This window comes from Ceratotherium simum, chromosome 4, assembly GCF_057802395.1.
Source record: "Ceratotherium simum simum isolate JZ-2026a chromosome 4, ASM5780239v1, whole genome shotgun sequence".
NCBI classification, from domain to species: domain Eukaryota; kingdom Metazoa; phylum Chordata; class Mammalia; order Perissodactyla; family Rhinocerotidae; genus Ceratotherium; species Ceratotherium simum.
In genome coordinates this window covers 25,874,624-25,888,557 of record NC_141903.1, presented here as the reverse complement: position 1 = coordinate 25,888,557, position 13,934 = coordinate 25,874,624, and the positions used below count along the sequence as shown (strand labels likewise).

Below are 13,934 nucleotides of genomic sequence, written 5' to 3'. Positions count from 1 at the left end.
GTGTTTTATATCCAGATCTTCCTGCTCCTGGTGGACTGAATTCCTCAAGGCCTGAAACTGTGTTTTATTTATCTTCACATCTCTCTACAGCACATAGTTTAAATACCTCGTAAAAGCAGACACCTTTAAACGTTTGCTGAATACATGAATGAACCTTGGGCTTAACACAAGATTGTGGATGCTGGCGAGATTCACGCATTCATTTCCCAATTATTTATTGAGACTCTACTGTGTGTCATGCACTGAAGATATTATAGTGGGCAAAAACAATCAAGGCTCCTTTTCTAGAAAGCCTTTGAAGTCTCGTGCAGGACATGCATAATTAATGAGATAATCACACAAGTGAATAAAGTGTTCTATGTGATACGTGTTTCAAAAAGGGAGAGAGAAGATGGTGCTAGGAGATGTAATATAGTGTCACGAAAAACTTCTCTAAGCAAAGAACAGCTGGGCTGAGATCTGAAAAAAGGGCAGGAGTTAACCAGACAAAAGGAGAGGAGAATAGAACAGCATGTGCAAAGGCCCTGTGACAGGAGAGCGTGTGGACCGAAGCAGACCATGTGGCTAGAACCAGAGAGTGGAAGGGTGAGAGAGGCAAGATGAAGCCAGAAAGGGCAGCAGGAGCCGGGTCAGGCACAAGTTTGTGGGACATGGCAGGATCTGGCTTTATCGTAAGGGCACAGGGAAACCATCCAAGGTATCCAGGTAGGGAAGTGGGACTATACAATGGTGGTGATAAGAAAGGTGAGCTGGGGGCTCATTGCTGATTTATTATTTTATTTTTAAATGTTAATGCTGGTAAAAATTTCTTCTCCTCAACTGCAGGAAGACCAAGAACATCTCTGCCCTCTGGGGCATTTTGCCAGACCCCTGTCAGGGAACTGTTGACAGTAAACAGAACAGGGATTTGGAAGAAATTGAGGAGCTAATGCCCTAGGTGAGAGATCTCTTCCCTCTTCCAAAAAGGGAGGGACAGGGTGGATCCAGGTAGAGAGCCAGCCGGGGCGTGTTTTCCGAGGGAAAAGCATCCTCCTTCCAGGAGGACTAAGCCACTCCCTGAGCTCAAAGGCTAATAGGAAACAAATGTCACTGGGCAAATAGACACTTGGATCCCCCACCCACTGTCTGCCCTGGGACCCCCAGGCTCATGGTTTCCTAGTTCCCTTTTATCTTAAGGATTGAGGGACTGCCTGCTAGCATTCTCCTTTTCCCCTTCCTCTGATCTCACCAGGGTTCTGTCCTTCCAAGAGTGAATTGCTGGAGCTGGAGAATAGGACGTTGGGTTCAGAAGAGAGAATGACAGCCTTCTCTGCAATAGGGTTGTTATTCATCCTCCAACAGGAAGATGTGGCCTTGGAGAAATGTCCGCAGTAAGGTGAACCAGCTCTCAAATTCCAGCACCAATGGGAACCAGGCAGGTAGCCTAAATTCGAGAAGCAGGCTGGGACCAATGCGATAGGGAATGAGAGGACAGCGCAGAGCAGGGAACATGCACCTGCTCTCTACAGGGAGCTGCTGTTGGCTCCAGGCAATTGTGGCCCTGTGGGAATGTGCGGTCAGCGTGGCCAGATCTTCCAGTTTTTGAAGAACAACCAGAAACCTGGAACGTTTTGTAGAACTTCCTAATTTTTAAACATTAGCAACAACTTGAAAAGTCATTATTTAAAGCTTGTGCAAACCAAACAAAACACCTTTGTGGGCTACATCTGGCTCACTGCTGCAAGCTAGTGACCTCTGGATTCCTTGAAACCATAGATCATCCTTGCCCCAGATGGCTCTGGGTCAAGGAGAGACATTTGTGAGATGGTTGACTTGACAGAAATGGATCCCTCATGCCACCACTCTGGGCAGGCTTGAGATCAGTCTGGAATGAGGGTTAAGAAATTCAACCTGTGACTTGTGACTCAAGGGAGGAGTCGGTTGGGAGCACTTGGAGGTCTGAAATAGACCCAGCCTGACTACCAGGCAACCTGCTTAGCTTCCCTGGCTCCAAGTAAAGCCAGCTGACATATTCTTATTTTCCCAAAGAGATGGACTTTGTAAAGCAGTGGTTCTCAAATTTTAGCACACATCAGAAACCTCTGGATATCTTGTTAAAATACAGTTTGCTGGGCCCCACCCTGAGTTCTGATTCAGTAGGTCTAAGGTGGGGCCTGAGAATTTAAGTTTCTACCAAGTTCATAGGTGATGCTGATGATGCTGACCCCGGACCACACTTGAGAAGCACTGATGCAGAGAATTCTATTCACCCAGACTCCCGGGATCCTTACCTGTGAGAGGATGAATGAGAAAAAATCCCATATGGTTCCCACTGGTGATGTTGAAAGTCAGCTTTCCTCTGGAGCTGGAGTCCGGGTCCAAGGCATCCAGTTGAAGCACAGAGGTGTGCAAGGGTGCATCCTCCCGGATAGAGGGGTAGAACACAGGTCTGGACATCCGGGGCGGGTTGTCATTGACATCCGTAACCTCAATGTAGACTTCAGTTACAGAAGAGAGGGGTATGGAGCCTCTATCCACCGCCTGTACCGTCAGCCAGTAGCAGGACACGAATTCTCGGTCCAGGGGAGCCAGAGTCTGAATCATTCCTAGGGACAGTCAATCACCAAACCCAAAATATTTTAGAGTTCAAAGAAGCTTTAGAAATCACCTTACCTTGCAGTCCCCAAACTGTACTGTGGAAAGAACATTAATAGGTGTTCCATGAGAAAAGGGAATTCTCGCCAATATTGTGTGAAAGATGCTAAGTTAAACACAGGGGAATTCATATCCTCATTGTAGAACCTCTCAGACCCTTCTCTGCTAAAACAGGGCCAAGACTCTAACACATGGGCATATGCAGGGTTTCCAGAACACAGCAGTAGGTGACCTACTGTCTCCTGACTGCTTACATCAACTCAAGTCCTGTCAATTTATTTCCCATTCTGTAAGTGGAATTTCCTTACAGTTGGTCTTAAACTGGTTCCTTCAAGTGTTAAGGCCTTATAGATATCAATTCAAGTGTTATGGATTTAATGAATAAATTGCTGTTCTCCTTTCCATCATCTTCATGATTTTAGAGACTTAGCTTCACCCATTAGTTCACTCATTCCACAAATTGCTTACTACGGGCCAGCACTGTTCTAGAAATCGAGGGTCCGCTAGTGAGCAAAAGAGGCTTGCACCCTAAGCTCTCATGGATCATACTCAACTGGAAGGAGCTATGTGAGAGGGCAGGACCTGTGCTCACAGCCATAGCATGTCGGAGCTGAAGGAACCTTACTCCTTTGACAGATGGGAAAACTGAGGCCCAGAGAAAGTGTATGACTTGACCAAGGTCATGTAGCAAGTAAGTGGAAGACCTGGGTCTAAAATTGACTCTCAATCTAATGCTCTTTCCACCACATCACACTACCCTTGACCCTGGAGATAAACCATCCATCAGATTGAAAGCTCTTTGAGGGCAGCGGCCTCCCTATATTCACCTAGGATCTCCCCCAAGATGCCTATTTCAGGACCTCACAAGCAGAGGGTGCGCAGTCAGTGTGTGCCCAATTGCACTTATTTCTATGGAGCTTAAAAGGAACAAATAAGTTCGGAGGGCAATTTGGAAATATCTATTAACATTGAAAATATGCATTATCCTTTGACCCAGCAACTGCATTTTTAAGAGTTTTTCCTAAAGAGACGCGTACATATGAGTAAAAGTATATGATCAAGGATGTCACGCCTATATGATGGAATAAAATGCAGCCACTAAAAAAGAATGAAAAGGATTTTTATGTACTGACATATAAGATGTCCTGGCATTACATTAAGTGGAAAAAGTATGTTTCAGAATTAGTGTCTATTGTATTGTTTTCATAATAATAAAATGAACAGTGATAATGTATCAGATATAAGGAAGAAAAATTTAGAAGATTATAGACCAAATCATTAATAAAAATTATATCTGAGGAGATGGGGCACAGAGAAACACTCATTTTAAAATTAGATATAAAAAATTTATAACCACCATGCATTACTTTTATAAGCAGAATATATATATGTAATATATATATAATATAACGTGTGTGTCTGTGTATATATATACATATCTGTATATATATATATACAGATGATAGTGAAATGGTTGATTCTACTTAAGTATATACATACACACACACGTGTATATATATACATATCTCCAGTAAAGATAAACTAAAAATAAAATAAAAGGGACAGGAAGGAGAGTCCCCATTTATTGCTCTTATTTTTAGCCTGCAGACTGACTTCTTTCAGAAAAGTCCATGATTTTCTTAGGCCCATCTTCTCCCAGGACCTGCACTCCCGTCCTGCCCCACTCCCAGTACCTGTGCCTTGGTCGATGCTAAAGGCTGCAAGGCCGGAGCCAGCCCGCAGAGAGTACTGCAGCTCCCCGTCCAAGCCACTGTCGTCATCGTGGGCAGTCACGACAATCACCTGCGTTCCCGAGGGGCTGTTCTCCTGCACCTGGCCCTGGTGCACAAAGGAGGCAAAGCGGGGAGGGTGGAGATTCTCATTCACGTCCAGGACTATCACCTCCACATGGCAGAGCGTCCTGCGGGCCAGGGGCCTCCCCCTGTCACTGACCCACAGGCTCAGATTATACCCAGCCCGCCTCTCAAAGTCCAGCTCCCTCTCCAGACTGAGCGCGCCAGTCATTGGGTCCACCTGGAAGGTCCCATGGGCATCATCCAACAGGGCATACCGCACTTCCCCCGCAGGGCCCAGGTCAGGATCGTACGCGTCCAGAAACGTTAGGATAGTGCCTGGGGGCAGGTCCTCTGGGACCTTCAGGCTGCGGAGCTCTGTGATGCACTGGGGAGAGTTGTCATTGGCATCTTCCAATGTGACTGTCAGGTCAGTGACAGAGAAGAGCTGGTGGCCCTTCCTGGGCTGATCTCTGGCCTCCACCTTGAGTATATACTGAGGCTCTGATTCCCGGTCCAGGTGTCCTGTGACAACCAGTTCCCCAGTGAGGGGGTGGAGGGATAACTTGTCTGTGGGGCTTAGCAGGGTGTAACGAACCCTCCCATTGCCCTCTGAGTCAGCGTCTTTTGCTTTCAGCTCTGTAATTGTGGTTCCAACTTCTGTGTCCTCTGAGATGGTTACCTGGTACCCACCAGGAGGAAATCTGGGAGCATTGTCATTCCAGTCTTTCACATTCACTGTCAGCAGCTTCCAGGAGGACTTCTGGGGAGTGCCCAAGTCATACACTGTTACATTGAGGATGTAGAAACTGGTGGCTTCATAGTCCAAGGGGGCAGCTACAGTGAGCAGCCCTGTCTCCAGCTCAATGTCAAAGCAGCCCTCTTCATTGCCATCTGCAATCACATAGACGAGTTTGCCATTAAAGCCAGTATCAGGGTCATTGGCTGCCAAGCGGGCCAGGGGAAGGTTGAGAGGAACACTCTCAAGGATATCAATGGACTGTGGGAAGTGGTCCTCAAACTGGGGGGTATGATGATTGATCTGATATGCACTTAAGGAAGTGAAGTCCTCATCATTGGAGTCCTGGTTCTGAAGCTCAACAGAGCGTAGGATGGTCTTTGTGAAATGTGTCAATACCCCAGTTTTATCACATCTTACAGGGACCTCAAAACGAGGGTCCTTCACTATAGTAACATTCAAAGTCATGGGTGAGGCATAGTTTTTCCCATCTGAGGCTGTAATTTTCAGGGAATAGTTGATGGGTTGACCAGTAGTATGATTTATAAAAGGGCGTTTGAGGGATATCACTCCGGAGAAATGGTTTAGATCAAAATACTCTAATGCGTTGCCTGACACAAACTCATATTTTAGGTTCTGAAGCTCATCCACATCTATAGCTGACACCGTCATTACTGACTTTCCGACTGGCCAGTCTTCACGCATAGACACAGTGCAATTGACTTCTTCAAACATAGGCTTGTTGTCGTTCAAGTTCCTGAGCCTAAGGGAAACAGACACTTCCTTTTCCTGGCGAAATGGGGATCCCCAATCTGATGCCCGTACCCGGAAGGTATAAATTCTTTTCATGAGTTCATAGTCCATGGGTTTGGAGGTGGAGATGATCCCTAGGTAAGGGTCGATAGAAAAGGGCACAGCTTTTGGATGAGCGATGGAATAGGTGACATATCCATTCTCTCCATAATCCTGGTCTGTGGCAGTAACAGTCAAGACACTGGTGCCTGGAGGGATGTTCTCATCAAAGGTGCCATCATAGGAAGACCTGTTGAAGATGGGGGCATGGTTGTTACAGTCCACGATGTCGATGACCACAGTGGTGGAGGCCAGGCCTGGTGAGGTTCTGATGTGTATCTGGTAGTGGGCTCGGTCATGGAAGTCCATGGGCTTCATGGTGGTGATGAGCCCAGTGTGAGCATTAAGTTTAAACCCTGCACTCTCTGAGGATGGCTTTAGAACATATTGCAGGTTGGGGAAGGCTGGGGTTACTTTCACCATCACCACGCGGCTGCCAGGAGGGGAAAACTCACTAAGCTGCACTCTGTAAATATCCTTCTCGAATTTGAGGGAAGCCAGTTTGGAAGGGGGTAGGTGAAAGCCCCTGATCTGGGAATAAAAGGAAGGTCTGCTTGCACTCCTGGCCTGCAGGCTGAGGTTGAATCCATGAAGATGATCCATCCAGTTGATGTCTTTGACGGACACCAAACTGAACTCATTGCCCCGTGCGTAAGACTTGATGGCCTTGAAGTATTTTCCAGGGTCACCACCAACAATTTCCAATGAGTCCACTTCAGCCCCTGAGCTGTTTGCATCTACCACTATGGTGGCATAGGGGGCACCCTCACTGCTGTTTGGTGGAGCCAACACCACCGAGACGATGGCCGGGGGCTTCCTGAGGGCAGGCTCCACATGGATGATGAGTGCAGCCAAGTTGCCAAACCCGTTGCCCTCTGAGATTTTCCGCATGCGGTCCACAGCCAGCACCTGCAGCTCATACTTCCCCCGCCAGGTGACGTTGAACTTCCCAGCCAGGGTGACCACGCCGCTGGTGGGATGGATGGCAAACATCTCCGACCTTGTGTCAAAGGCATAATAGAACTCGGCGTTCTGGCCCAGATCAGCATCCGTGGCGGTCACCTTGCAGATGGGGCTCTTGAGGGGCATGTCCTCAGAGATGGTGACTCGGTATGAAGGTGGGGAGAAGAGGGGCTTCAGGTCATTCTGGTCCAGGATGTGGACCACCACGCGGGTCAAAGCTTCAAGCTCCAAGGTCTTCTCCACGGCTTGGACAATGAGGGTGTAGCTGTCTCGCACCTCCCTGTTCAGAAGGGCCGTGTTGCTACTCTTTGTTCTTATCCTCAGAAAGCAGAAGTTGCCCACCACATACTCCTCTGTTTTAAACACATTGGCGACATCCCCAGAGATGACCCGGTACTTCACTGCCCACTGGGGCTCTGTGAGGTAGATGCCCATTTTCACGGAGCTCTCCACGTAGGTCTTGGGAGCAGAGTTTTCATAGATGGTCACATTGTAAAGGGGGTGTGTGAAGTGCCAGGCTGAGGAGGAGATGATCTCTTCTAGGGGCTTCTCACAGGCTGTACCACGGAGCAAGAAAATGGCAAAACCCAGCAAGGCAATAACCATGATGGAAAGCTCCCGAAACCCTGGGCAAAAAAGAAGGCAAGGGTGCAAGTTAGGAAAGAAATGGCTCCTACTGCTGTGGTTCTTAACTGGGGGCGATTTTGCCCTTTAGAGAACATTTCACAACGTCTGAAGACATTTTCGGCTGTCCCAGTTTGTGGGAGTGGGTGCTACAGACATCTAGTGGGTAGAGACCAGGGATGCTGCTAAACATCCTGTGGGGCACAGGACAGCTCCCACGACAAGCAAGGCACCAGCTCCAAATGTCAATAGTACCAAGGTTGAGAAACCGTATGATTGAAGAACAGCAGACTCGTTTAAATGCTCCCTCCAGGGCGCCGGCAGATACACCACAGAACTGACCACTCCACTCCTTTTCCCAAAAACCTTCACTGGCTCCCCAGTGATGGTGAAAGGGTTCCAACCAGGTACCCAAGCTTAGCAATCTGGTTCCAAGTACTTCCTACAAGACCCTCCATCAGGGCTGAGCTGTGTCTGCACGTGCGGGGGCTGCAGGAAAGCAAAGTGACCCAGATCACAGGCCTGGCACAGGCTGCCTGACTCCACCCCTTAGTAGCTGGTGACTTGCTGGGCAGGTTGCTTAACCTCTGTGAGACTTGATTTCCTCTTCTGTAGAATGGGGACAAGGATATTATTCAGATCATAGGATTGGCGTGAAAATTAAATGAAATAACATAGGGAAATGGCCCAGTCAGGTGTCTGACACATAGTAAGTTTTAACTTAATATCAGCTATTATTCATAATAGGAAACTAAGTTTCATAAAGGGAGGGGACCTGTCCAGGTCCCCTGAAAGAGGAGGCAAAGTAAGAATTAGACTTGGAGCTTCTTGAGTCACAGGCCAGAGCTGCTTCCCCTACCCCAGGCTCGCCTACACCTGTCCCCCCACAAGTCCCTCTGGACAGGGCCTGATTCTGACTCATCTTATAACTCTGTACACAGAAAACTCCTAAGCTCCTGGAACGTCAGAGCTGAAATGGTCCTTGGAGACCATGGGGTTCTGACCCAGCTCCTCATGCACAGATGGGGAAATAGAGCCCCAGAGGGAGGAGGGGTCTTGCCTCAAGTCCCATAATAAGTGGCCAGGTCACAACTAGTCCCTGGGGACTGCTGAGCTGACCGTGAATGAATGCTTCATCCCTCTGAGACCGGCTGCTGTCCTTGCTCTCTCCCTGGCTATTTTCCACATGGTTGTCCCTGAACTCCAGCCTGGGTCAAAACAGGAGACTCATCAGGGCCAAGGACAGGGAGGGGGGGAGGAGGGCAGAGTGTGGTTGCCAAACTGGGCCTTCTAGAAGCAAAACGTGAGGCTGTGTCCACCAGGCTGGTGCCTGGCCTGCCATGGGGCTCCTGACTCCCAGGAGCTTCGCGGCTGCCGGCCAGCTGTGCTGAGCATTCCTGGAGGAAACAGGCAGGACTGGTTTCTCCAGTTGCTTTGCTCTTCAAAGGCAAGTAAGAGTTAAACTTCCAGAGCAAGGGGGAAAAGGAGAAGCTTGGATCCTTGTCTTTCCAGAGTCCTGCGGGAACCGAAGGCAGCTTCCTTAAGACCTTGGGCGGCAGGATGGAGGCAGGAATCGAAAAGTCTGCCTAACTTGGGATCTGAAAGCCTGCGACAGAAAAGAACTTGAATATGCCCCATCCTTCCAGCCTCCCCACCACCCTACCTCTCACTTGAGATCCTGTTGGCGACGCCCCGAGCCCAGGCACCTCAGAAAAGAGGGGCAGGATGAAGGCAGATTCTACACTTGGGGTCTTAAAGCCAGTGACAGAAAGGGATGCTGTCTATTCCCCCACCCTTCCTGGCCCCCTACTGACACCCCTTGCTTACCACGGTAGCCCACAATGGAGCAGGCCCCAGGAAAAGCCATACTCACCCCCTCCCTGACACTGTTCCCTGCCAGCAGGAGGGGAACCCTGAGTCATTCAGACTCCAACCCACCCCCCAGATGGCACTGCTTTTGAAGTCAAAGCCCCAGGGAAAAATGTGTCCTTACCCCAGTCCCAGGTCCACTCATGCAGCGGCCCAGCGAGCCCAGGACGCATGCAGCCTCCCAGCTCTGCCTGCCCTGCTCTGCGGAAAGCTTCCTCTTCAAGAGGTCAGCACCGCGGGGGGCAGGTCCCAACAAGACACACCGCTCAGCAGCTGCACAGACGCCTTGCAGAGCGGGAGTTATTAAGAGGAGCTGTAGGGAAGGGAGCAGGGGTGGGGTCTCTCTGGAGGGGGATAAGATGCAGAGAGAATGCATCCTTGGGTGGGGATTTGGTGCCCATGGCTGTGTTGGACCCACAGACCTGGTGAGTGGGGGGCTGAGGGAAGGGCCTGTCTGACATTTGTTTCCTGGTACCACACCTGGACAAGTCAACAGGCTCACAGGGTACAGAGGCACGTTGGGCTCCCTGGGCCACCCTTTTGGCCCACAGCACCTAGGACCACCATTTTGAAACATCTTGTGAAAATATAAATCAATTCATATCACTTCCCTGCTTAAAATTTTCCAGTGGCTTCCCATAGCATTTAGATTAAAATCTAAGCTCCTTACCATGGCCTGGAAGGCCCCACACCGTCTGGGCCCTGCCTGCTTCTCCAGTGATAACTCCCAGCACTCTCCCCATTCCTCACCAAGCTGCAGCCACAGGGGCTCGTTTCTCCTCTGCAAACATACCGAAGTGGGATCTACCTCAGGGCCTTTACGCTTGCTGTTTCCCTCTACATAAGATTCTTACATGGCTGGCTCCTTCTTGTGATCCAGTTCTCAGCTCAAATGTCACCTCCTAACCCCCAGTTTGATGTAGCCTCCTTCCTAAAACCCTTCTTTATCATGTTATCCCATTTCTCCATTATCACCACCCAATATGTTCTTGTTTATTTGTTTAATGACTGTCTCCTGCACTAGACACTGGGCTCCAGGAAGACAGGAGCTTCGTGCATCTTATTCATGCATGAATTCCCAGTGCCTAGATCAGGCACACAACCACACTTAATAAATGCTACTTGAAAAATGGAAGGATCTGGATTTAGGAAAGGCAATGACAGAACGAAAGCAGAAAGAGTCTTTAGTGACCACCCCTTCCTTTTTTTTTTTGGTGAGGAAGATTAGCCCTGAGCTAACATCTGCCACCAATCCTCCTCTTTTTGCTGAGAAAGATTGGCCCTGGGCTAACATCCATGTCCGTCTTCCTCTACTTTATATGTGGGATGCCGCCACAGCATGGCTTGATAAGCAGTGCGTAGGTCCGTGCTCAGGATCCGAACCTGCGAAACCCAGGCCACCGAAGTGGAGCGTGAACTTAACAACTACACCACCAGGCTGGCCCCAATCATCCCTTCCTTTTTGAAGCTGGAAAATAAAGTCCCCAAAAAAGAAAGAGCCCTCCCCAAAGTCATAGTCTGAGAACTAGAGCCAGGTTCTTTCCTCCCGACCACGCTGCCAGAAAGAGAATGTGGTCACTTACAAATCGACTGTTTGAGTTCAAGTCCCAGCTCCCTCACTTGCTGACCATATAACCTCGGGTAAGTCAACCTCTCCGACCCTCAGTTTCCTCGTCTGTAAGATGGGCCTGTTAAGAGTACTGCCTTCCTGGGGTTTTATTAGGACTAAATAAGATCATTCATGTGCCTGGTCCCTAGAAAAACATTCAGTAAATATTAGTTACTATTAGTTTTCAAAGCCAAGGCGGAATCAAAGCCCAAGGTTGGGGTGAGGGTGGGGTCCACCAAGCCCTCTGGAGAAGGTCCAGCCTGGGCCCCGGCTGATCAGGAAGCTGCTGGTCTCTGGTCGAGTCCAAGCTTGCAGCCCCAGCCACTGGCTCTTCTGGGAAGCTGCGAGCAGACGCTTGTCTGGGGTGGGGCCTCATGCCCTTGGCTCCCCAGACTCAGAGAGACACGTGCACGTGGGTGAACGTGCGCACGCACAAGGGAGCACACACATCCTGAGGAGGCAGTCTTTGAGTAATTGTGTGGGTACATTAATTGTGTGTGCCTGCTTGACAGAATGAATATGATGTGAGTAAATAAACTGGTAGCCTGGGGCTTGTGTGTGCACAGGTGTGAGCAAGCTCAGGTGTGTGGGTTCATGAATGGACCCTTTTAGGATATATGTGTGGATCGGACTCTGCCTCCTTATAACTCCCAACCCATTTCATGGATGGGGAAGGCAGTAGAGGGTGGTTCACAACACACAAATTCTGGCTGTGTGACCTCGGGCAAGTGGCTTACCTTCTCTGATCCTCAGTTTCCCTACTTCATACTCCATTTTGAGCATGAAATTCGTTAATGTACATAAATACTGAACATAGTACGTGACACAGTTTTCAACAAATGTTACCAAGTACTATTACTTTTTAGCAGCTGGCTCATACTATTGCCTGTTGAGTTTGTGGGTAAAGAAAACGCTCAGATGGGTGATCACTTCATGCCCAATCTGCTCTCGTGCAGGCTGATTTTCTGCAGCTAAACGCTGCAGGACTTGAATGAGACCACGATTCATCTCACCCCGTGTTTCAGCTCACTGGTCCACCTTCTCAGATTCTTCATCCTAACATTCAGAAAATCCACGTGTTTATCCAAGTCACTGATAAAAGTCTCAGCCCAACTAGGAGGAGTGGTGCTCTAGATCTTTCCTCATGTTCTTGGTTAGTGATCTCAAATGCAGTTCTGCGTGCGTCGTCTCAGAATATGGAGAGCTCCCCGTCCCTGTGGGAATCCAAGCAGGGTCCGGGTGGCCACCTGTGAAGGATGAGCTGCTCCCAGGGGATATTTGCGCTTGGGGGAGAAGAGAAGAGCTCTGAAGTCCCTTCCAACTCATGCAGGTACAATTCTTTGGCTGCACAGGGCCCTGGTCTCCATTAGACCCCACACGAGCCTCAAAGGCAACGAAGGGATTTCCTCTGGCTGTGGACCAGGGCCACACACTCGCCGACGCTTGTTCAATGGTCAGTGTGGTGAGTGACCTGGCTCTTGGGAGATCAGGCTCTAAAGTCACTCATTCCCTGTGGCCTCGGTCAAGTCAGTCACCTCTGCCCCGCAGACCTCTTTCCTCATCTGTAGAGGATGTTTGCATGCTTGGGGGAGGGGCTGGAATGGATCCGTGATTTCAAACCCCTCTATTGCCTTCAGGGGCAGAATCTCTTTTTTTCCTGATGAAATTGTACCTGGAAACGCAATCTATAAACAGATAGGAGCAGAGCTGCACTATTAGTAGCAGGGGCAGAGGCCTAGGTCCCTCCGCACAGGCTTGTTCCTTTCCCCCTGGGAAGCACGGGTTTGAAAAAGTAAACGAGATGACCTCTGGGAGCCCCTCCTGACTTGACAGGCTGGGGCTCTGCTGGTCTGACGTTCTGTGTCTTGTCATAAAGGGTTCTAAGACCTGTGGTTGGATGTGCTATGATTCTTATGCTCTATGATCTTCGTTTGTAGTGGTCCCTGTGCATGACTCAGGCGTTATAGTTCTAGGAGCCTATGACTCTGTGACCACTTCTGTCCCTTCCGTGGGCAACCAGATGTACTCAAAGGAATTCAAAGCCAAATCAAACTTCCATTAACAATACTCCCACCATGGCCGGCCCCGTGGCTTGGCGGTTAAGTGCACGTGCTCCGCTGCTGGCGGCCCGGGTTGGGATCCCGGGTGCACACCGACGCACCAATTCTCCGGCCATGCTGGGGCCGTGTCCCACATACAGCAACTAGAAGGATGTGCAGCTATGACATACAACTATCTACTGGGGCTTTGGGGGAAAAAGTAAATAAATAAATAAAATTATAAAAAAAAAAAAACAATGCTCCCACCAGATGTGTCCAAAATGTCAGGTTTTGTTTCTGAAGATGAAATTCCTCCCCATCACTCCCAGAAGTCCCCAGGCACAGATCAGCGATGACATTCTCCCTCATGGCCCGACACTGCCCCTGTTCTTAGGTGTGACGCAGACATTAATTAACAGCCCACATAATACTCCTAGGAAATATATCTGCCCTTTTACTCCCATTTCTCAGATAAGGGAAACTGAGATTTGCATGGCACACCCAAGGCCACCCAGGAAGTTGGTGGCTGAACTGGAAACAGAGAGCCAGATTTCCTGAACCTGGTGGGTGCTCTGGATTTCCTAGGATCTGGGGAGAAGCAACGAGATATAAGATATTTTTAAAAGTTTGGAAAGTCTTTCATGAAAGAAAGGGCCACTGGTTGAGTCTAAGAGACAGTGGATTGGAGAATGTCCATCCTCTCTCCAAAATCTAAATGTGACATTACCGTGGATTTGGGTGCCCTCGGTGTTTATTTTCCTCAGTATTATCCCCCCTCCCCTCCACTGCCTCTGCCTCGGGCATCCAGTGTT

General features: G+C 49.2%; 1 protein-coding gene across 1 annotated transcript in view; it reads right to left on the bottom strand.

The window, feature by feature from the left end:
- Positions 1–13,934, bottom strand: part of FAT2 (FAT atypical cadherin 2) — an 80,951-nt gene that overhangs the window by 52,218 nt on the left and 14,799 nt on the right. The window contains exons 2-3 of the mRNA XM_004428630.3: positions 4,329–7,607; positions 2,271–2,585 (exon numbers count right to left, since the gene is read on the bottom strand). Of these exons, the coding sequence (XP_004428687.2) occupies positions 2,271–2,585; positions 4,329–7,587 (3,574 nt within the window). The 5' untranslated portion in view covers positions 7,588–7,607. The remainder of the gene's footprint in view (positions 1–2,270; positions 2,586–4,328; positions 7,608–13,934) is intronic.